This window comes from Bos taurus, chromosome 23 (assembly GCF_002263795.3).
Source record: "Bos taurus isolate L1 Dominette 01449 registration number 42190680 breed Hereford chromosome 23, ARS-UCD2.0, whole genome shotgun sequence".
Lineage (NCBI taxonomy): Eukaryota > Metazoa > Chordata > Mammalia > Artiodactyla > Bovidae > Bos > Bos taurus.
In genome coordinates this window covers 6,709,375-6,730,380 of record NC_037350.1, presented here as the reverse complement: position 1 = coordinate 6,730,380, position 21,006 = coordinate 6,709,375, and the positions used below count along the sequence as shown (strand labels likewise).

Genomic DNA, 21,006 nt, shown 5'->3' with positions numbered 1-21,006 from the left:
TTTGTCAGTAGGGAAACCCTCAAACTCTTCAGGAAGATACAGAATTGATTTTCTAATTCTCCACTTCACCAAGTGTTTTCATATTTTCTCTATTACCACACTAACGTTTCAGATTCTTGGCAGATCTTTGAAAATGAGGAAATTCAAGAATTCTGCCACTGGCTTTCCAAAGATTCAAGGCAATTTGATCATTCAATGTGCCTATAGGGCTATGGTAGTTGTTGGGGTCTACAGAGCAAGTGAAATAGTACCTGTGGTCTAAGAAGTCACAATCTTTTGGAGATTAAGTAAAGATAATCTAATATATGGAAGTGTAAGTGCCATAGAGAGACACATGGAGAATGCTTCTTGAGGTTTGGAGTCTTAAAAAGATCAGCCTCATTTTAAAAACATTTGGTGTTTATGATAATAACCTAGTGTGATAATTCTGGAAATCAACAGAAGATGAAGATAAGGGGGCCAGATCTCCTTTATTTTTATTATTATTTTTAAGCAGTTGGAAAACTTACAAGGCCAGTGACTTGCTTACTTTTTTAGACCTAGGCTCTCAGGCAGGAACCAGTCTCCCCACCAAAGATGTCACAAAGTGGGTTTCTGGAATTCGAGAATGAAGGAAGGGGGACTAAGGTTCAAAGTCCAGGTAACCTCCCTTGAGAATGCAGAAATCAAGCCAGGACAAACGAAAGTCAAGGTGGACTGGGTAGGGCAGTGGAGTTAAGGGACGGATTGGAATTAGAGTTACGGTGGTAATGCGGGGGTAGAAACAGACAAGGCCATGGAACTTGGACCAGTCCTCACTGACTGGGAAGTGAAAAGCTCTCCTAGCAGAGTTGAAATGATGAACTGTTCTCCCCACTCACCCCACAAGGACTGTCCCATGCACAGCTGGAACCGAGACCACTTATACCTTGCAAAAACTAGTTTCAGATCCAAATTTGCTTTGACTACAGAGCACGCTCAGCGCTCAGTCTTCTGCAGAAATGTGGATTCCTTGACTTCAGACTCCTTGACTAGCTTCCGAAGTTTGGGGGCGGGGTGGTAGAGCCTGGGGGGGAGAGCTTGAGTACTAGAGGTCATAGGTCAAGTTCACTTGAAGGGGGAAGGCGTGAGGACGAAGGGGCGCCCAGATGGGGAGTCAGAGTCGACCCCGAGAAAACAACCCATCAATGTGACTGGTTTTGACCTGGTCAGCAACCTTTTGCCAAGGAGCTGGTGTGGTTATTCGGAGACAGGAAGAGGGGAAGTTCAGGGTGCTGGCCCTAGTCCTCTGATACGAATCAGCGGCAAGGTCATGGTCACCCAGTAGTGAGCCTCCTGGGTCCTCCCAGCTACTCCTTCTGGGGCTGCAATCTACCCTTTGCAAGAGACTAGGTGTTGGTGGAGAAACGCAGGAGCCAGACGGAGGATGCTACCCGGCGGCCCCCTGCCCTCCTCCCCAGCTGTTCCCTCCAGTCCAGGCTGGTCTCCAGGGGCCAACGTCCAGCCGGGCTGCAATGGGCTCAGAAACCCGTATTTGCCTGCTCGTTTGTGTCTGTGGGCTGCCCACCGGGTGCCATCCCCTCTATGAGGGTCTCGCAGACTCCCTGACGCCTATGTCCTTGGCGGTGTGGTAAAAGGGGTCTCCTTTCACTGCGTAGAGAGACGAAGGATACCGAGGACGCTACGGCGGCCTGCAGGCGGTGCCCGCGGGCCGCAGGGCAGCCCGCTCACCTGTGGGGCCGCCGGAGCATCGCGGGCGGGGAGGGGGGGCGGCAGAAAAGTCGCGCGGCGGCGACACCTCAAACGCGCCCGGAACCCGGAGCTCAGGGGCGCCCAGGGCGCGCAAGGTACGCTCCAGGGCGGCGCCTCCCGACCCCGGAAGGGAAAGCGGTTTCGGGGCGAGGGGAGCCGGAGAGCGAGGTACGCGCAGCTACTTCAGAAGTTGTCCCGCCGCCCGCCACGCCCCCTCCCCGCTGCATCCCCTCAAAGGTGCTCCCCGGACACGCCCCGGGGCCCAGCCCGAGCGCGCACCGCCAGCGTCCGGCTGCCGCGGGGCCGACCCTCGGGTTCCGGGCCACCGGGAAAGCCCCGAGAGGAGTGACCCCCCCAGACCCGAGCAGCCCCGCGCGCGCCCCCCACGCCGGCGCGCAGGCGCAGTGGCGAGGCGGCGGCGTGTCGGAAGCGGGGCCCGCGGTGGGCGGGGCCCGGGTGGGCGGTGCGTCGGAAGCGGCGGTGGCGCTGGGTGGGCGGGGCTCCCGCCGAGGTGCCTGCGCGCGGCTGCGAGTCCGGAGCCCGGCGCGAGGCGCCAGCGAGCGAGCCCTGGGGCCGACGGGCGCGCGGGTGCGCGGCGGGCGGAGCGCGGCCGCCGGGCGGGCGCGGAGCCCGGGTCTCGGCGGCGCGGGCCCCGGCGGCGGGCGGCGATGTTCCACTGCATCCCGCTGTGGCGGTGCAACCGTCATGTGGAGACCATCGACAGGCGCCACTGCTCGCTGCTCTACGTGCCCGACGAGGTCTACCGCTACGCCCGCAGCCTGGAGGAGCTGCTGCTGGACGCCAACCAGCTCCGCGAGCTGCCGGAGGTGAGTGCGGCCTCACCTGCGCGCCCTGCCGCCCCGTCCCCTACTTTCCGCTCCCCCTTCCGTCTCCTTGGCCATCTGGGGGCCTGGCCGCCAGGTCCCGCGGGCACGAAGTCTACCTGCGCTCACCTGCTGCTTCCTCCTCAAAGTTCCTTTTCTTTCTCTACGGAGCGACCTGCTGTGGTCGCCGGAGCGTGTGCGCTTTGTGGAGACGTCCTGTGCAGACACGCCGTCTGGATACACATCTAGAGACCAGAGTCCGGCACCTGTGAGCTGGCGAGTGCGGGGCCAGGCGGCCCAGGACTGTGCCCGGCTGGGAGAGCCCGGCCCGGCGTCCGGCTCTCGGGGCCGGTCCCCTCGGCCCCGCCGTGCCGCGATCGCCGGCCGGGGCGCGGTTCCCCTCCGGCCCGGGCAGGGCCGGGAGGAGGAGGCGGGCAGCGCGCGGGCTGGCCGTGCTATCTCGGCATCTCCCGAGGAATGTGCTCCCGGCCTCGTCGGGGGGAAGAGCCGTGGCTGGCCGGCCCGCCCGCCCGGGCTCCAGGACCGGCCGCCCGGGGCGGGGCGGGGTTGGCGGGGGCTGCCCCGGCGGAGCTGTGGGCAGGTGCCCGGCTCTGCGTGGACCTGTTGCGTGAAAGGAACCGCGGCGAATGCCAGCAGAGCCTCCGCCGGGCGGGCTAGCCTTGCCGCCGGGCTCCCGGAGCGGCGGCGTTCAGCCTGCTGATTGCTGCCTTTGCAGGGGTTGCATTTACCTCTTCTGAGTTGTTTGTTGTACATTAATCTCCCTATCCGGCCAGACCTGTCGAAGCGACACATGCTGATTGTGCTTTAATGGAGGGTCGCTCGGGGACTGCGAAACTTTTACGCTTCGAGCCTGCCTGGGGAAATTAGCTTGAGAGAGCCCGAAGGAGGAAGGTAGCCCAGCATCCAGGGCTCTGCAGGAAGTCGGGGCGCTTGATCCGAAGGTGTGCAGGAAGTGCGGAGGCTGCTGGCAGCGGGGCCAGACCTGAAGGCCCGAGCTTCCTCCTGCTGGACCCTTTGTTAACACAAAGCCGAGACGTGGTCACAAAAACACTCAGCAGTCAAATGTTCTGGCCTGTTAGAATGACCCGATTCGTCCTCTGGCCCGGCAGAGGGTTTTAAACAGAACTGTGTTTTTCCTCAATATTTCAAGTGTTGTTATTATTCCTGGATTAACTTTCCTTGTTCCCTGGTTAGAAGTGATTGGATGGTTTGCTCTGTGCAGTTGAGGGGGGATTATCCTCACTAGGATCTTTGCAAAGCTCCCCCCACCCCCCAAGCTTTATTTAGCTTAGAAGCAGAAAAGCCATCCAGTTCCCTCCGGCATTTATTATTTTGCAGGCATTTTCAAACACATGGTTTTATCTGGCCTTTAGCTGCCTTAAATTTGACTTAAAAGTCATGAGCTCACTTACTGCCTTAACTTGTAATAAATTTTAGGCATTTCTACTGTCAGGAATATCAAATATGTAATTTAATACTTTTCAAGGGCTTCAGAATGAACTTATTAAAGCTTGAGGGAAAAGCTGTTGGACTAGAAATGTTTCAGGGCTCTTTGTGGTGTTTTTGTTTGTTTGTTTTCCTTTGTAGCACTGGAAGATTTCCTGTGACTGGATTGGCTTTTTACTGCCTTCCACAACGTTTGTGGGTTTTCTGTAATGTTTGGCGATCCAGCTTGGTATGGGAAATTATGGGGTTTGGATGTGCCAGGTATTCCTACTGATTCTAAATGGAAACTTCTCAGAAGCTCAAAATACAGTTGGATCGCCCTCAGTAAATATGGTAAAAAAAGGCTTTTCAAAGGTTATAAGAGGTCTTGCTTATGGATAATTGCTCTAACAGCTCTTAAAATAGTTTTATAGTTTTCAAGTTGTGTAAAATGTTTCTCCCTGCCTTCTTGTGTGCCTGGGTGTGCGCAAGCCAGACTCCAGCAACAGCCGTGAAAACACCAGAGTTTTATTCACAGTCTTTGAGACCCGAGTGGCTCATTGGTGCTGCTCGCCGCTGGCCTGACCTCCCCCGGCCCGTCCCCTTACCCGCCACATCACCAGGGGGCCCTTTTGCTGACACTCCTCCAGGGCCCTTGGGGTGGTGGCCATACCTGTGGTACCTTCTCGCCTCTGCAGTTTGTTTGCAGCCTTGGTCCCCCAGCCCCAACAGCGAAGGTGCACACGCAGCTTAGCCATCAGCATCATGAAAAGCATCTCCTCTCTCTGAAGGTCTGCAACCTCTGGTTTGCTCCAGTCCCCTCGTTTTCCAAAGCGAGACTCAGGACTGAAGTGACCTTCAGGGCTATTCAGCCAGTGAGATCTGATCGCTGTGGCCACCCCTGCCTGCCTCCCCCGCCATGCGTCTGCCAACTGAACAGGAAGCTGGCCTCGCCCGCTTCTCACCCCCATCAGACCCTCAGTTATTCAGCCCCTCTGGTTTATCCTTGTCATGAAAGCTTGGTCTCAGTCGAGCCTTTATTGACCCTCCAGGATTTTGCTAGTTGTGGGGGATACAGAGATTAAAGAAAATATGAGTCCTATGAGCAGTTTGTGGGGAGACAGTGACTTTAGTACAAGTGTGGTGGGTGTGGGTGGAGCGGGCACCCCCGTCATCAGAGTCAGCAGTGGTTACTGACCTAATTGCCGACCTCTTGCTGAACCTGCATCGGTGCCCTCGGCAGGGGCCACACCCACAGATACCCTCTCATGGCTACAGGAGACTCAGTCCTCACCTTCAGCCTCCTCACCCTGTCCCCTCCTTTCGCTGGTCCCCTCGCCCAGCCCCATCCCTTCGGGATGTATGTTAACGAGACACCTTGAGGTGCGCCCTTGGGAGCATGAGTTATGTGTCCGGTGGGTCCTGCTCAGTAAACCCCTGTTCTTCTGTTGAATGAAGGTTGCCGAGTCTGATGCAGATCCTCCTCTGCTTCTTGTCCCTTGAAGCTCATCACTGCTGTGGCCTCTGGCCTTCTCTAATGTAGTCAGAGAACAGTCAGGTCTTCAGAAGCGAAGGTCGCCCACGTGGTGCAGTGGTTTTGTCTGCCTCTCCTGCCTTCCTCTCTGCGTTCCTGACACCATCGGTCTTCCCTTCGGTGTGCACGATTCTCAGATGCCTTCAAACGTGTGTTTGCTGTGGTCTCTTTGGAGCATCGCAGGGCCTGGTCTACCAGGCATCAGACACCGGGAGCGAGTGCTCTCAAGCCTTTCTAGGTTAAAGACTTGAGTTTCATCTTGTCCCCTCTTCTTAGAGCTCAGTTGATGGTTCCACGGTTGCCAGATGCCATCTGCCCCCACCCTTCCTTCTCTCTGGCATCCTGCTTTATTCTTTTCCTAGCCCTTAGAGCACTTGTCACCCCCTGACTCCAGACTGGGTCCTCACTTACTCATTCTTTGTCTCCTCAACCAGAGCTTAAGCTCCACGTGGGCAGGGGAGTTTTAGTTTGTGGCTGAACTGAGGACAGTGTCTGGGACACCGTGGGCACGCCTGTTGCCTGGATGTGTCCTTACACGCCGTCGCAGGGACACTGTGCTGTTTCTTCACCATTGTGATCGCCCTTCCCACGCCTAGCTTCTCCCGTGCACTGGTCTGTTGGGATTGGAAAAGACGTTCAGAGTCCAGTGTCCTATCCTGCCTGCTTTTGTTCTCTGTCTCTTCTTGTGCCGGACAGTTTTTTTTTTTTTTTTTTTTTCCGGGAGGCTTGCAGGATCTTATCCCTCCCCCTCTCCCCCCGGCCCTGCCCCAGGCATTGAACCTGAGCCCCCAACAGTGAAAACGCTGAGTCCTAACCACTGGACCGCCAGGGAGTTCCCCCATGCTGGACATTTTGACTACCTTGTCTTTCTGAAGTCATCTTCATGCATCATAAACATAATTTCTGTGAATGTGACTGCAGGCTCTTCAGCTGTGATCTGTTGAGAATAAGTCCGCCTTGTCTTCAGCCCACTGTGTTTGAATGTGCAGTGGCTCCTCTCGCCAGCAGTTCCCGGCTGGCGGCCGGGCCCATGATTTTTTCGGGCTCACAGGTTCAGGGACTCAGCCTGCCTCCATCCCTCCTGTCCCTGGGTCCCACCGTTGCCGGGCGGGTCTGGAAGCAGCAGGGGCGGGGCTGCTGGCGTCAGTTCGGGGCTGCTCTTGCATCACCTGCATTCTCTCCTCAAGCCTTGGCTTCCTCCTGTGTCACAGTGACTTCTGCCTTATAGGGTGGTTTCTGGGATGAAAGAGAGGATGCATGCAGAGCACTTACAGTTAGCTCTGCGATGTTTAAGATTTCTGGATATTATGGTAAGGCACTTTTATTAGGAAACTGTTTTTTTTCCATATAACAAATTTGTAATATCTATACAACTGTTTTATTCTTTCACCAAAATATAATATTCTCTTAATTTTTGAGGAAACGATGTCTTTTAAACTGGAGTTTAAAGGCAATTTCCTGGGAATTTGAAAAAAAATTAAAATTTTAATATCCTTTTAAGTAATAATTAAAGGAATCATAGATTCTGTAAAATGTAGGTGACCTCACAAGTGTGTTGTGCCATAAGGATTTCCTGCTGATGTCCAGTGTGCCCTCTTTCAGTTGTAGCCAAGGGGGAAAGGACAGATGTGGACTTAGTGCAGAAGTCATCTCTTGGGATCAAATGAGGGCTGGGAGTTGATGGATGGGGTTTCAGGGCAGTCCACTAGAGGAGAGCGACAGATGGACGGCTGAGGGGTCCCAGCCCCGTGGTGCGCGGCCATGCAGGGCCCCTGGGAGCCCGCTCCGAGGCGGTGGTGTAGTTCATACATGTGCAGCCGTGCGTCGTACATAGTCGCATCGTACATGCTGAGTTCTCTTTTTGTTGCTTTTTTTTTAATCTGATTTTTACGTTGTCTCACCTTATAGTTTTATAAGGGCTAAAGCATATAAAACGTTATATTTGGACAGACTTTAAGTAACATTATCCTAGAGGAGGGCATGGCAACCCACTCCAGTATTCTTTCCTGGAGAATCCCCATGAACAGAGGAACCTGGTGGGCTGCAGTCCACGGGGTCGCAAAGAGTTGGACAGGACTGAACGACTAAGCACAGCACAGCAAGTAACATTACAATGAAAATAATTTAAGGCAAGCCCAGGAGGAAGGGCGTCCAAGAGAGCGCTTGCCCCTTAGAGCTTGACGCGTTTCTGCTTAGGGAGCCGGTTCTCCTTCTGCAGAGAGCCTGTCCTGTTACCCAGCTGAGCACTTAGCTGTTTCCTGACTCTGTTCTGTGTTAGCCCAGCCCCCCACCTTTCCTCCCTACGGCCCCGCCCGCCACCCCCCGCTTTACAGGTGAGGAAACTGAGGCCTGGTGGCTGTTGCTGCTGCTGCTAAGTCGCTTCAGTTGTGTCCGACTCTGTGTGACCCCATAGACGGCAGCCCACCAGGCTCCCCCGTCCCTGGGATTCTCCTGGCAAGAACACTGGAGTGGGTTGCCATTTCCTTCTCCAATGCATGAAAGTGAAAAGTGAAAGTGAAGTCACTCAGTTGTGTCCGACTCCTAGCGACCCCATGGACTGCAGCCTACCAGGCTCCATGGGATTTTCCAGGCAAGAGTACTGGAGTGGGGTGCCATTGCCTTCTCCAGAGGCCTGGTGGGGGAGTTGTAATTTGCCCTAGGTTGGTGGACACTGGAGGGTCTTTGATTAGAAACTACTTATTAATAATAATTACTGATATTTGAATGAGTGCCAAACACTGTATTAAGTGCTCTCTAGAAATTATTTCCCTTAGATGGAATCACCACTCACTTTAGCCCTTATAATTCCAGTTTTGCCCATTCGGGCACCGAGACGATACGTATTTAAGGAGTGGTCTTGAGGCTCATGCAGGGAACTTGGCCACCGTCAGCCGTGGAGCCAGGCCCCGCCTCCAGGCCCCTGTCACTTGTACCGGGGGCGGGGCCTGGCCCTGTTACAGTTAGGAGGCGGCTCCTTCTCTGGGGGGCAGAGGGGAGGCTTCCGGGGGTGATGCTCACCTTAGAAGGAAGGAGAAGACCCGTAGCGGTCCCCAGAGCCTGTCCTTCCCGGGTAGCCAGAGCGAGGGGTGCCTGGGTGGTCGAGCAGGACTGGAGCAGGGCCGGGCCGGGTCTGAGCAGGTGGACCTCAGTTCTGCAGAGGTGGTTCCGGAGCGGAGCAGAGGAGGCAGTGAGGCTCGGTGCGGAGGTCTGGCGCCCTGGGGTCGCCGCGCCCTCAGGGACGTTCGGGCGTCTGATCCAGTGCGCTTCCTCCCGCTCCCCTTGCCGTGTTGTGCTGACCGCCCAAGCCCCTCGTCAGTGCTGGGGGTCACAGCGCACAGAACATCCGCCTGCTTGTCGTGGATGTGTTCTCCTCCATCGTGGGGCATGTTGGCACTGAATTTGTCAAGTGCTCGCTAAACAGCATACTGGACATTAACTCAGGAGAAAGGTGGAAGGCCCGAGGTGCTGGCTTTCTTTTGGGTTTCAGTGAATGTGGTTATCAAGTTGATAATACTGTAGCCACAGTGACGCTGGAGACCCCGTGGGTTCTTTTTCCCCAGTGACATGAGCTTTGCCATGCCTGTACCTCCCCAGGGAATTCAGCCTCGGCCTCCTCTGCTGATGCTTTGCAGCACTGATGCTTGCAGCATTTCGACTTCCAGAGTCACTTGAACTCTTGCTGAAATCTCTTTGTTTAAAAGCAGCTCAGTTCTTTGAGAAAAAGTAAAGCTGTTCCCTGAACAAACCTGTCCCAGCACTGACAGAGTTGAGTCATGCTGCTAACATGGCAAAATAAGCCAGTTCCACAGCCCCCCTTCCTTCTTCCCAGGGGCTTTTGGGGAGAAGGGGTCACCCCCGTCCCTCCTCATATCTTCCAGAGTGTTATCACCTCTGCAAGAAATTGCGGCTGCTGAAACTGTGGTACTTGGGTACTTGGTGGTATTCAGTCGCTCACTGATGTCCGACTCTTTGCAACCCTATGGACTGTAGCCCACCAGGCTTCTCTGTCCGTGGAATTCTCTAGGCAAGAATATTGGAGTGGGTTGCCATTTTTTTTCTCCAGGGGATCTTCCCAACCCAAGGTACTTGGGATTTCCTCAAAAAGGATCCTTTACACAGGCTTGAATTTTGGGGAGGTGTAAAGGGTAGCTTTTTTCGATAATCCAGCGGATGTTGGCAAATTGATCTCTGGTTCCTCTGCCTTTTCTAAAACCAGCTTGAACATCTGGAAGTTCATGGTTCATGAATTGCTGAAGCCTGGCTTGGAGAATTTTGGCATTACTTCACTAGCGTGTGACATGAGTGCAATTGTGTGGTAGTTTGAGCATTCTTTGGCATTGCCTTTCTTTGGGATTGGAATGAAGACTGACCTTTTCCAGTCCTGTGGCCACTGCTAAGTTTTCCAAATTTGCTGGCATATTGAGTGCAGCACTTTCACAGCATCATCTTTCAGGATTTGAAATAGCTGCACTGGAATTCCATCACCTCTGCTAGCTTTGTTCATAGTGATGCTTTCTAAGGCCCACTTGACTTCACATTCCAGGATGTCTGGCTCTAGGTGAGTGATCACACCATTGTGATTATCTTGGTCGTGAAGATCTTTTTTGTACAGTTCTTCTGTGTATTCTTGCCATGTCTTCTTAATATCTTCTGCTTCTGTTAGGTCCATACCATTTCTGTCCTGTATCGAGCCCGTCTTTGTGTGAAATGTTCCCTTGGTATCTCTAATTTTCTTGAAGAGATCTCTAGTCTTTCCCGTTCTGTTGTTTTCCTCTATTTTTTTGCATTGATCGCTGAAGAAGGCTTTCTTATCTCTTCTTGCTATTCTTTGGAACTCTGCATTCAGATGCTTGTATCTTTCCTTTTCTCCTTTGCTTTTAGCTTCTCTTCATAGCTATTTGTAAGGCCTCCCCAGACAGCCATTTTGCTTTTTTGCATTTCTTTTCCATGGGGATGGTCTTGATCCCTGTCTCCTGTACAATGTCATGAACCTCTGTCCGTAGTTCATCAGGCACTCTATCAGATCTAGCCCCTTAAATCTATTTCTCACTTCCACTATATAATCATAAGGGATTTGATTTAGGTCCTACCTGAATGGTCTAGTGGTTTTCCCTACTTTCTTCAATTTAAGTCTGAATTTGCCAATAAGGAGTTCATGATCTGAGCCACAGTCAGCTCCTGGTCTCGTTTTTGCTGACTGTATAGAGCTTCTCCATCTTTGGCTTCATGGGAAATAGATGGGGAAACAGTGTCAGACTTTACTTTTTTGGGCTCCAGAATCACTGCAGATGGTGACTGCAGCCATGAAATTAAAAGACGCTTACTCCTTGGAAGGAAAGTTATGACCAACCTAGATACCATATTAAAAAGCAGAGACATTACTTTGCCAAAAAAGGTCCATCTAGTCAAGGCTATAGTTTTTCCTGTGGTCATGTATGGATGTGAGAGTTGGACTGTGAAGAAAGCTGAGCACTGGAGAATTGATGCTTTTGAACTGTGGTGTTGGAGAAGATTCCTGAGAGTCCCATGGACTGCAAGGAGATCCAACCAGTCCATTCTGAAGGAGATCAGCCCTGGGTGTTCTTTGGAAGGAATGATGCTAAAGCTGAAACTCCAGTACTTTGGCCACCTGATGCGAAGAGTTGACTCATTGGAAAAGACTCTGATGCTGCGAGGGATTGGGGGCAGGAGGAGAAGGGGACGACAGAGGATGAGATGGTTGGATGGCATCACTGACTCGATGGAGTCTGAGTGAACTCTGGAAGTTGGTGATGGACAGGGAGGCCTGGTGTGCTGCGATTCATGGGGTTGCAAAGAGTTGGACATGACTGAGCGACTGAACTGAACTGAAAGGGTAGCTGATATTTACACAAGAGGGTCAGAAATAACAGTGTCAACAGTTCTCAGCAGTGATGACAAAAATCCTAACCATGGTCCCGCTGAGCCATGGCCAGAGACATTGGGCTTATGAGGGTGTGGATCCAGTGAGGCTGAGGGCTTCTCTGCTCACAGAAGTCTGAAGGAATTTTGCCCATTTCATGGTTTCTCCAGGAACACGGGGCTAGTCGTTTGTCTTTCACTTCGTGTGATAGTGATGGGGGCAGTGAGCTCGTGGGCCAGATCTCAGTTAACACGAGGAGACACTGCTGGATGTCCATTTACTTTCTCGGGTGTGATTTAGAGGACAGGGGTGGTAATTTACTGTTGCATGTGGTATTTCAGCAGATCTGATCGTGTGTGTGTGTTTGTGTGTGTGTGTGTTTGTATGTGTCTTAGTGTAAAATATTCTGAATTTCTAGAAGTCAGATGGGATATGAATTTTTTTCTTGCTTATCACAGTTTAGAAGAATTTCCTTATCTAGGCTGTAACTTCTGGATCCCAAAGAATTTGACTCAGTTGGGAGAGATTTGGTATTTCTGTTTCCAAGAACCACAGGGCATGGATTTGTCCTGTAGCAGGCGGAAGGTGTTATGCCTAGTTGCAGTACATTCCAGACTGATTCCTGCAAGTGTGGCTTCTACAGCCTGATGGCTCTCATCACCTGTCTTTCCACAATCTATACACATTTCTGGGAGACAGATAGTTGGAGGGGCTGTCAGCCAACTTGGGGTGGACGTGGGGAGCTTGAGTCAGACGAGCAACAGTGAAGGCTGGAAAGGAGCTGCTGAAACTCTGAGGATGTGACCTGGGCTCTTGACTGCCTGACCTGAAATGGAAGATAGGGAGGCCTCTGAGGCTTGTGCCTTTAGTGCAACCTGCCTGACTTTGACCACGACACGGCCTTGTTTTGTCTATCTGTTATGTGTTGAATATGTAGAAGAACTCAAAGAATAAACAATGTGACTTTTCCTTAATTCCTTCCAGGTAATACCAGACATGAACAGTTTATTTATTTTTTTAGCGTATTTATTTATTTAGCCACATCTATACAATGAGTGAGATCTTAGTTCCCACACCAGGGGTTGAACCTGTGCCCCCTGCAGTGCAAGCTCGGAGTCCTAACCGCTGGACCCCAGGGGAAGCCCCCACATGAACAATTTTAGGTTGTTCTTACTGACTTTTTCTCTTCCCATACCAGCATCTGTTTATCATTCTTGAAAAGAGGGCTCCTACATAAATTACTTCTATGTAAATTGCTGTATAAATTGCTTCACCCATTGCTTTTTCTGCAGTTAACACCCTGCCCTGGATGTCTGCTGTGTCAATATGTGTACATGTATTTTAGCATCGGTACTGGTGCCCTGGGTTCCCTTGTACTCGATACACCGTGATTTATTTATTTCACCATTCTCCTTTCGCTGGACATTTCGATTGTTCCAGTGTTTTGAAGCACTGATTTGTGTTAGATTGAGTATCCTTGTCCATATTACTTTGTACACCTGTGCAGACATTTCTTTAAGATAAAGTTCAAGGTGCATAATTGTTAGATGAAAGGATGTATACTTTACAGAGTTCAATAGGTGTTGCTAGGTTGTCAGAGATTATTACTTTAAATTTTTATTTATTTTTAGTTGTGTTGGGTCTTCATTGCTGCTCGGCCTTCTTCTCTAGTCGTCACGAGTGGGCTCTAGGCGTGGGCTTTAGTACGGGTGGCGCACAGGCTTAGTTGCCTCTTAGCACCTGGAATCTTCCCCAACCACGGATTGATCACTTGTGCCCTGCACTGGCAGGTGGATTCTTATCCTGTGCACCACAAGGGAAGTCCAGGGATTGTTATTTTTGAATACAGGTTGGATAGGAGAAATCTACCCACTTTACAGCTAAAGAAATGCAAGACGAGAGAGGCGAATTGATGGGTCGTAGCAGAGTTAACGTGGGCTGTCTTCTCCCACTCCCGACTCCAGGTCCGGTGGTCCTTCTGGGCTGGAAAAATACACAGGGAGATGGATTCTGTCATCTCTGCCCCCTCTCTTCTTGGCTGGGCTCTTTCCCGGAGACTTGGGAGGACCCTTGGCTTTCCATCAGACAGTCAGATGTTTGCTCTGGGTCTTCGAAAGACTGAGGTCTGATGCTTGCTTTCAAGAGCCTACCTATTAGTTGGGCAGAGAGGTTGGCGTCATGGAATTCCAAATGTGAGCTGACTTGGTTTCTGGAGCAGGAGGGCAGGTGGTGAGCAGGGTGTGGGGCCCGGCAAGCCCACATGGGTCCGCACCTCCCTTCGACCCTCCTGTTGGTGTGTTCGTGCCGGCTTGGATCTTTTGCTTGATGGAAAAGTGTGTAGGGTGGTTAGGAGATACACCTCTTAGCTGTGACGCCTGGGACAAGTTCTTCAGCCTTACTGGACCTCAGTTTGCTCATCTGTACAAAGGGACTAACAGTCCCCACCTCATGTGTGTGAAGATGTAGTGGGTTACTGTGTATAAAGTGCTGGGAACAGTGTCTGTTCCATAGATGGCACCCAGGCAAACCTGCTGGGTGTTGTCATCATTCGTGGCTATTTTATGGGAGAGGCCCAAACAACCTCTGCCCCGTCTTTCTGCGAATCCTGTCTCAGTTCCTGGTGGGAGAGATCTGGTGTGATGGGTCGCTCGGTTCCTGGTGGGAGAGATCTGATGTAAGGGGTGGCTCCCCGCTGCAGTGGCTGCTCTCTAGCAGAGCGCAGCCTGGCTCTGTCTTCCACCTGATCTCCCGTCTCTTCCCAGCCTGAGCTGTGCATTTCGGCAGCCCTTCACTGCCCTGGGTTACCTGTCATTTCATGGCTTCATTTTTGTGCTCTGTCTCCTGGGAGTTCCTCTTTCTCAGCTTCTTTGTCTGCCTCCCGATCTTCCTCCCATGGGATGCAGTTCAGGAGCTCCTGTTCCCCTGGGCAGCCTTCCCTTCTCTCCTGCCTGGTTTCCAGGGACAGCTGTGTCATTACTTTGACCCCCTTGTAATGACCTCTGTCCGCCACCAAAGCTACACACCTTGTCTTCTTTACATTCCTGCTGCCCCACAAAGCAGGCTTTTAAGACATATCCGAGCAGGATTCTTGCGGATGTTTTCAGCCCTTTTGGGGAGTGGCTTTGGAAATAGGTTCGTAAATCGAACTTACCGATGGTTACTTCATGAAGAGCTGGGCGTTCTCACAGCCTTGCCTGTATGGGTGGTGTCTGGGTGGTGGCCCTGATCTCACAATTACACAGCCCTGGACTCGGGTGATCGCTCTCACGGACCCTAGCACTGACCTCGGGCAGTGTCATAATCTCAGTTTCCCTGTCTGAGTCATGAAGGGGTGCTGTCAGTGACGTTCAAGGTCTCTCTGCGCTCTGACCTCCCTGGATGCTAGTTTTACAGCATTTTATGACTCCATGCCTCAGCCTTAACCTGAGGGGAGTGGGCCCCGGTTGTGCACGTGACCTGTGAGGTTGCTCAATGAGGTTTAGTAGAACCACAAGTTGAGGCTTAATCATTATAATCAAGGATTCGATAATAAGGAGAAGCTGTTCCAAACGCTTACCCTCCTGTGGTCAGTTGTTGATTCCCAGAACCAATTAAGGGAAAAAGATCAGCAGATTTTCTTTGGTTAAAACACATACACACACACCCCCTCCAGCAACCTTTGAACACCGAATTTTTTCCCCCATGTCAGTTGCATTCTCCAGCTTTTAGAAGTGACGAAAGATAGGCCAGTTAGCTGAGGCAGTTTGTCTCCTTTTGAAATGAACTCGAGCGGTTCAGAGGAGGTTGCTTGAAACTTCACTCCGGGTTGGTTTGAGCATCCACCCGAGAGTGTACTTTGGGAAACTCACGTTGGGGACTGTTAAGGAATGTCTGTGGGTTGATATCAGACTGAGGTGGCTTTTCGAGGAGTATTTTAGGATCAGAAGCTGCAGCCTTCTGCTTTTCCGCTGTCGGTTGCTCTCCTGACTGGATGCTGGTGTCAGGCTTCCCAGGCAGTGTGGTTCAGGAGTGGGCTTTGGGGGCAGCTTATCTGCTGGGCCCCGGCAGACCCTTCCTCCCACTCCGCTACGCACTCGGCATCTTTATTCAGTGCTGCCTGCGTTCCAGGCTTCGTTCTGCCCGGCAAGGTGGGTGCCTTGCCTTGTCCTAACGGAGCTTCCATTCCAGGTAAGGGAGTCCGCCAGTAAATGGAAGAGCAGATAAGAATTTCAGATAGTGATCAGTGCTATAAAGCAAACCAAACAGGGAAATGGCATCAAGCGTGGTGGTGAGGTTTCTGTTTATTCCGAGAAGGCCTTTCCCAGGAGCTGACCTTTGCCCTGGAGTGTGAGGCAGCTGTGTGCGCAGTGAGGAGGTCCTTGCAAAGGTTCTGGTTGAGTTCGGGGTGTTTGTGGGTGGAAGGAAGGCCAGAGTAGCTTGTGTGTGGGTGGGAGAAATAAAGGTGAAGTTGCTGGTGGAGTTAATGTGTGTTGGGTCTCAGACACCCTGGTGATTTCGGACTTTTTTTTTTTTCCCCACACACTGAAAGTATGGCAGATGTAAGCCCATAGAGATCTGGTTTGTGTTTTACAAAGTTTACTCTGCCGGCTGGTGAGAGTTTAATCTCGAGGGAGGAAGGTTCACAGAAGCAGAGACCTGGAGAACCAGTGGGGGCTTGGAGCAGGGTGGTAGCAGTGAGTGACGAGATTTATATTGGGGGTAAAGTCAACAGGACCGCTGATGTGTGAATGCAGGTTTTTGGTTTTATCAGTTAGGGATCCGGCAGGGCCTTCCCTGGTTTGGGAGGACCAGAAAGGGCATATAGTGGCATCAGATCAGATGAGATCAGTCGCTCAGTCGTGTCCGACTCTTTGCGACCCCATGAATCGCAGCACGCCAGGCCTCCCTGTCCATCACCAACTCCCGGAGTTCACTCAGACTCACGTCCATCGAGTCAGTGATGCCATCCAGCCATCTCATCCTCTGTCGTCCCCTTCTCCTCCTGCCCCCAATCCCTCGCAGCATCAGAGTCTTTTCCAATGAGTCAACTCTTCGCATGAGGTGGCCAAAGTACTGGAGTTTCAGCTTTAGCATCATTCCTTCCAAAGAAATCCCAGGGCTGATCTCCTTCACAATGGACTGGTTGGATCTCCTTGCAGTCCAAGGGACTCTCAAGAATCTTCTCCAACACCACACTTCAAAAGCATAGTGGCATAGGAACTGGTAAATCCTTGAGTTAGGGTGTGGCAAAGTGTTTACGAGACCCGGGACTTAGGCGCGGAAGCCTGGACACCAATAATTATAATAAAGACAGCAGACATTTTTTGAGCAATGGGCCCTGGACTGCACTTTGCCTAAACAGTTCCCATGAGGAACTTGTTCAGTCCTCACAGAGACCTAACTTCCTTTTACATAAATGCACGTGTGCTCAGTCATGTCCGACTCTTTGGGACCCCATGAACTGCAGCCCACCAGGCTCCTCTGTCCATTGGATTATCGAGGCAAGAATACTGGAGTGGGTTGCCATTTCCTCTTCCAGGGGATCTTCCCAACCCAGGATTGAACACGTGTGTCCGCATCTCCTACATTGGCAGGGAGATTCTTTGCCACTGGCCCCGTCTGGGAAGCTCTTTTATGTAAATAGCTTTATTATACTCCCGAGGACACCCGGGGCACAGACTTACCTTGCTCAAGGCACACAGCTAGTAGACAGCAGAGCTCGGGGGTCAGACCAAGACGGTCTAGCCGGTATCCCTAACCCCCGGACCAACCTTCCTCAGGGTCACACAGGCAGAGACCACTTCATGGGTGCCAAAAGCCCCCTGATGGGCCTCGAGTTATGTCTGCTCTGGGTTCTTTTTACAGTTGTTTAGAAAAAGAGTGCTGAGCTGAAATACCGTTTTAAGAATTAGGTCACCAAATATTAATGTGCTTATTCACGCATAATCTTTCAGAGAAGATTAGTGGTGCCCATTTTGCGGGCCTGCGTTTTTTACCTTCAGGAGAGAAAGTGAATGCTGGTTTTATGCTAGGAGTGTGCCTGTTATAATTCTGCTCCCGATTACTCAGTTATTGTACTATTGATTTCTGTTCTGAAAGCGTGATGTCAAGTGATTAGCTTATGAGGCAGTTACGAGTCTTGACCGAAAGGTCAGAATCATGGAGAGGTTCTGATGAACTATACACATTCCAGTACTGCTGCCCATGGATGCCAGTACTATCAGGTCGATAGAAACTGTGCGTCTGATGGGAGATGCGCCTTACCCAGTACCTGTACCCGTGACTCACCTACCTTGATTTTTGACATCTTCATTCTAAAATGGCAAGAGATAGGAAAGTGTCACGTCATCTCTGTTAACAGTGATTCATGCAAGTTACACGGAGGGCCAGAGAAAGCGCCCCACCCCCCAGTCTTCAGCCCCACCCCCAGTCTTCAGCCCCACCCCTGCCCACCCCTCTTTACAGCTGACCTTCAAGATGCCTTTGTCAGGCAGATGGAGCAGAGGGTAATTGCTCGTGAGGCTTAGATCACGTGGTCTTTACAAAATTTCTGTATTCTAGAATGTCTGATTTTGATTTTTGGGCTTAGGTCTAATGCAAGTCTGGCCCAGGAGGTATGTCGGGTCACATCTGTGGTTTCAGCTCGCTGGTCGTTGCCTCGCATAGGGGCTTTCAGCCCCCCAGAAACAGGAGCGCCTTTGGAATACTCTCAGCTGCAAGGAACAAGCATCTCAGCCTAAGATGCCTTGAATGACAGGGGCCCTTAGGCCTCGTGTGTCAGGAGGCCGGGAGGAAGGTGGTGGCAGGGTGGGTCCAGCAGGTCAGCTCCTTGGCGGGTGGGGCCCGGGAACGGGCGTGCTCACAGTCACGGGCGGGCCCTGGGCTCTAAGGGCGGGGGGCAGGCGAGGAGCCGAGCGCTGGGCTCGGTGGGCGTGGGTGCTGTGCTCCGCCAGGTGGAGGGCAGAGACGGCGCCCGCCTGTTGGCGCTGGCAGGTGTGATCCTCTGGTGACCTCTCTCTGGTCTAACCCTCTTTTTTTTTTTAATATTTATTTATTTGCTGCTGCGGGTCTTAGTTGAGGCATGTAGGATCTCGTTCCCCGACCAGGGGTCGAACCCTGCATTGGGAGCTTGGAGTCTTAGCCGGTGGGGCACTGGGGAGGCCGCTAATCAATGCCTTCTGCCAGAAGCACAGAGACTGTCTGCTCAGAAAACGTCTCTGGCGGGAATGATTTCTGTTTAAAAAAAATGGAAAGCTTGGACATGTCAGTGTCTTCCCTAGGTTTTTTTCACACTGTGTGTGAGAGATTTGGGAGAGAGGAAAAAGACAAGTCAGTAGGATATTATAAAGATTTAATTGCCAAGTAGACCTATTTTCTAAGTTGTTAAATTCAAATGTGCTGGATACTTTCTAGTAGTTTCTGACTGTGGTCTTTCATTGCTAACTTTCTCTGACTTAGTGGTCTCACGTCTTCCAGACCTCCATGCGTCTGTAGGTGCTGTGCACTTGGCTTAGAAACCTCTTCTCCAGGACGTATGCTGCCCCCTCCGAGAAGCCCTCCCAGCTCTGCAGCCACACCCATATCTCCATTCGGCCTCTGCCCCCAGCCTCCCCCACCCCAGCACTGCTCCGCCCACCTCACTCCTGCTGTTCCTCAGGGTTAGACTTGGCCCTGCATCTGTTTGTTTCCCTTTGTTTGCCGTCAGGGACTTGTTCTCTGTCTCAGGCGCTGGGGAACTCAGTGTCTTATTCACAGGAAATGTTCAGAAAACATCTGTTGCGTTGAAAAAAAAATTATTTTATTGGGGTAGCTGAGATATATAAATCCTTGGACGCTTCCTTTGATGCCCCAGTGTGTGAGTTGCTCCAGGGGACCAGCGGTGCTCCATCCGCCTCAGCCAAGTTCAGCCTGTGCCCGGTGTCTCTGGAGGGAGTGCAGGCTGCCGGCAGGCCGGGCATGCTGCCCCCGGACAGGAGGCTGGGGCTGAGTCAGCGCACCGTGGTGGTCCGGAGAGGACCCAGCGTGGGCCTGCTCAGGCCTGTCTCATCGCAGAGGTGTGGATGAGGAGAGAGGTGACCAGGGTTGAGGGGGGAGGTCTGCCCACACACTGGACCGCCTGCCCTCACCTTGGAAGGAGGGAAGGAAGCCTCAGCGGCAGTTTTGAAAATGCCCAGAGCAGCCTTGTGCTGACTGCCTTTGCTGATCGCGTGTTTCAGATGCACAGCTAGGCACGTACCTGGGATGTGCTTAGTCCTCAGGTCAGCCTTAGGTGGGAGGGCTTTTAAAAGCCCCATTTTACAGATGGGAACAGGAGGCTGAGCCCTTGGCTGAGGCCGCCTGCAGGGCAAACAACCTGGTGGGAAGTGCAGGCGCTTCAGAGGCCCTGCTTTTCTGCCTGCGCTCTCGTGTCAGAGCAGGCCGGGGGCCTGGAGATCAACACGAGGCTCCGGGGCGTTGAAAACCCACCGTGTTGATGAATCAGGCACCAGGCAAAGCAGAAGTGAGTGGCAGCGGCATCCGACACCTGAGCCGATGGTGCCTTGGAGGCTGCGGAACTGGTGGCACAGGCTTCCTGGGGGCGGAGTGCAGAGGGCACAGCCCAGCCACAGGTTTCAGGAGAGGGGTCAGGACGCAGGAGCCCCATTGTGGGCGGCGGAGGGAGCCAGCTTTGGGAGGTTGGGCTTTATCTCGTCAGTGGAGGCTTGTCATCGGTGGAGTTGAAATAAACCTGGGCGGAGCGGGGCACGGGGTGGGGGCTGATCAGACTTGTGTGGAGACAGCTCATCCTGGGGGCAGCTTGTGCACGGACTTTCCGGGGAGCGGGACAGGTGACGGGGGCATATATCAGAGGCAGATAGAGTCAGACTTTGGTGACTGACTGGCCTGGAGGGTCTCGGGGGACAGGGGTCAAGGATCACCGCTGAGTTTTCAGTTTGAGTCACTGGGTCTGGCCTTCAGAATTTGAAGAATGAGGGGGAGGGTGCATGAGGTTAATAAGAGATCAGGCCTGGGGGCTTCAGTTCTCTCATTCTATGGGGGGGTGCGGGTTCCTGGGGTGGTGCTGGCCTTTCTGCTTCATTTTGTTGGAAGGCTCAGTTCTGTGGACTTGGGATAATGCAGGGTGCCTAGTCCACCTGCAGGGGGAGGCTGTAGGATGAGAAGGAGGGGCGAGGGGCCTGATGGGTTCAATCCCTGGGTCGGGAAGATCCCCTGGAGGAGGGCACGGCAACCCACTGCAGGATTCTTGCCTGAGAAATCCCGTGGACAGAGAACTGTAGCATTCACACCACTCAAAATTTTGGGCTTCCCAGGTGGTGCTAGTGGTAAGGACCCGGTCTGCCAGTGCAGGTAGATGAATTAGACAGGGTTCGATCCCTGGGTGGGGAAGATCCTCGAGAGGAGGGCATGGCAGCCCACTGCAGCGTTCTTGCCTGGAGAATCCCATGGACGGAGAAGCCTGGTGGGCTGCCGTCCACGGGGTCGCAAGAGTCGGACACGACTGAAGTGACTTGGTACGCATTAGCTTGAGGCCCCTGAGGTTTCCCACGCTCGAGGTTTGCGTTGCTGTTTCCGCAGACAGAGGAGAGGGTTTCCGCCCGGGGAGGGGGAGA

The 21,006-nt window shown here is 52.6% G+C and overlaps 1 protein-coding gene across 1 annotated transcript in view; it reads left to right on the top strand.

Annotated features, from left to right (window-relative positions):
• Nucleotides 1-2,399: 2,399 nt before the first annotated feature.
• The window catches only part of LRRC1 (leucine rich repeat containing 1), a 134,967-nt gene continuing 116,360 nt past the window's right edge, over nt 2,400-21,006 (top strand). Inside the window, exon 1 of the mRNA NM_001205469.2 lies at nt 2,400-2,558. Within this exon, the coding sequence (NP_001192398.1) occupies nt 2,400-2,558 (159 nt within the window). The remainder of the gene's footprint in view (nt 2,559-21,006) is intronic.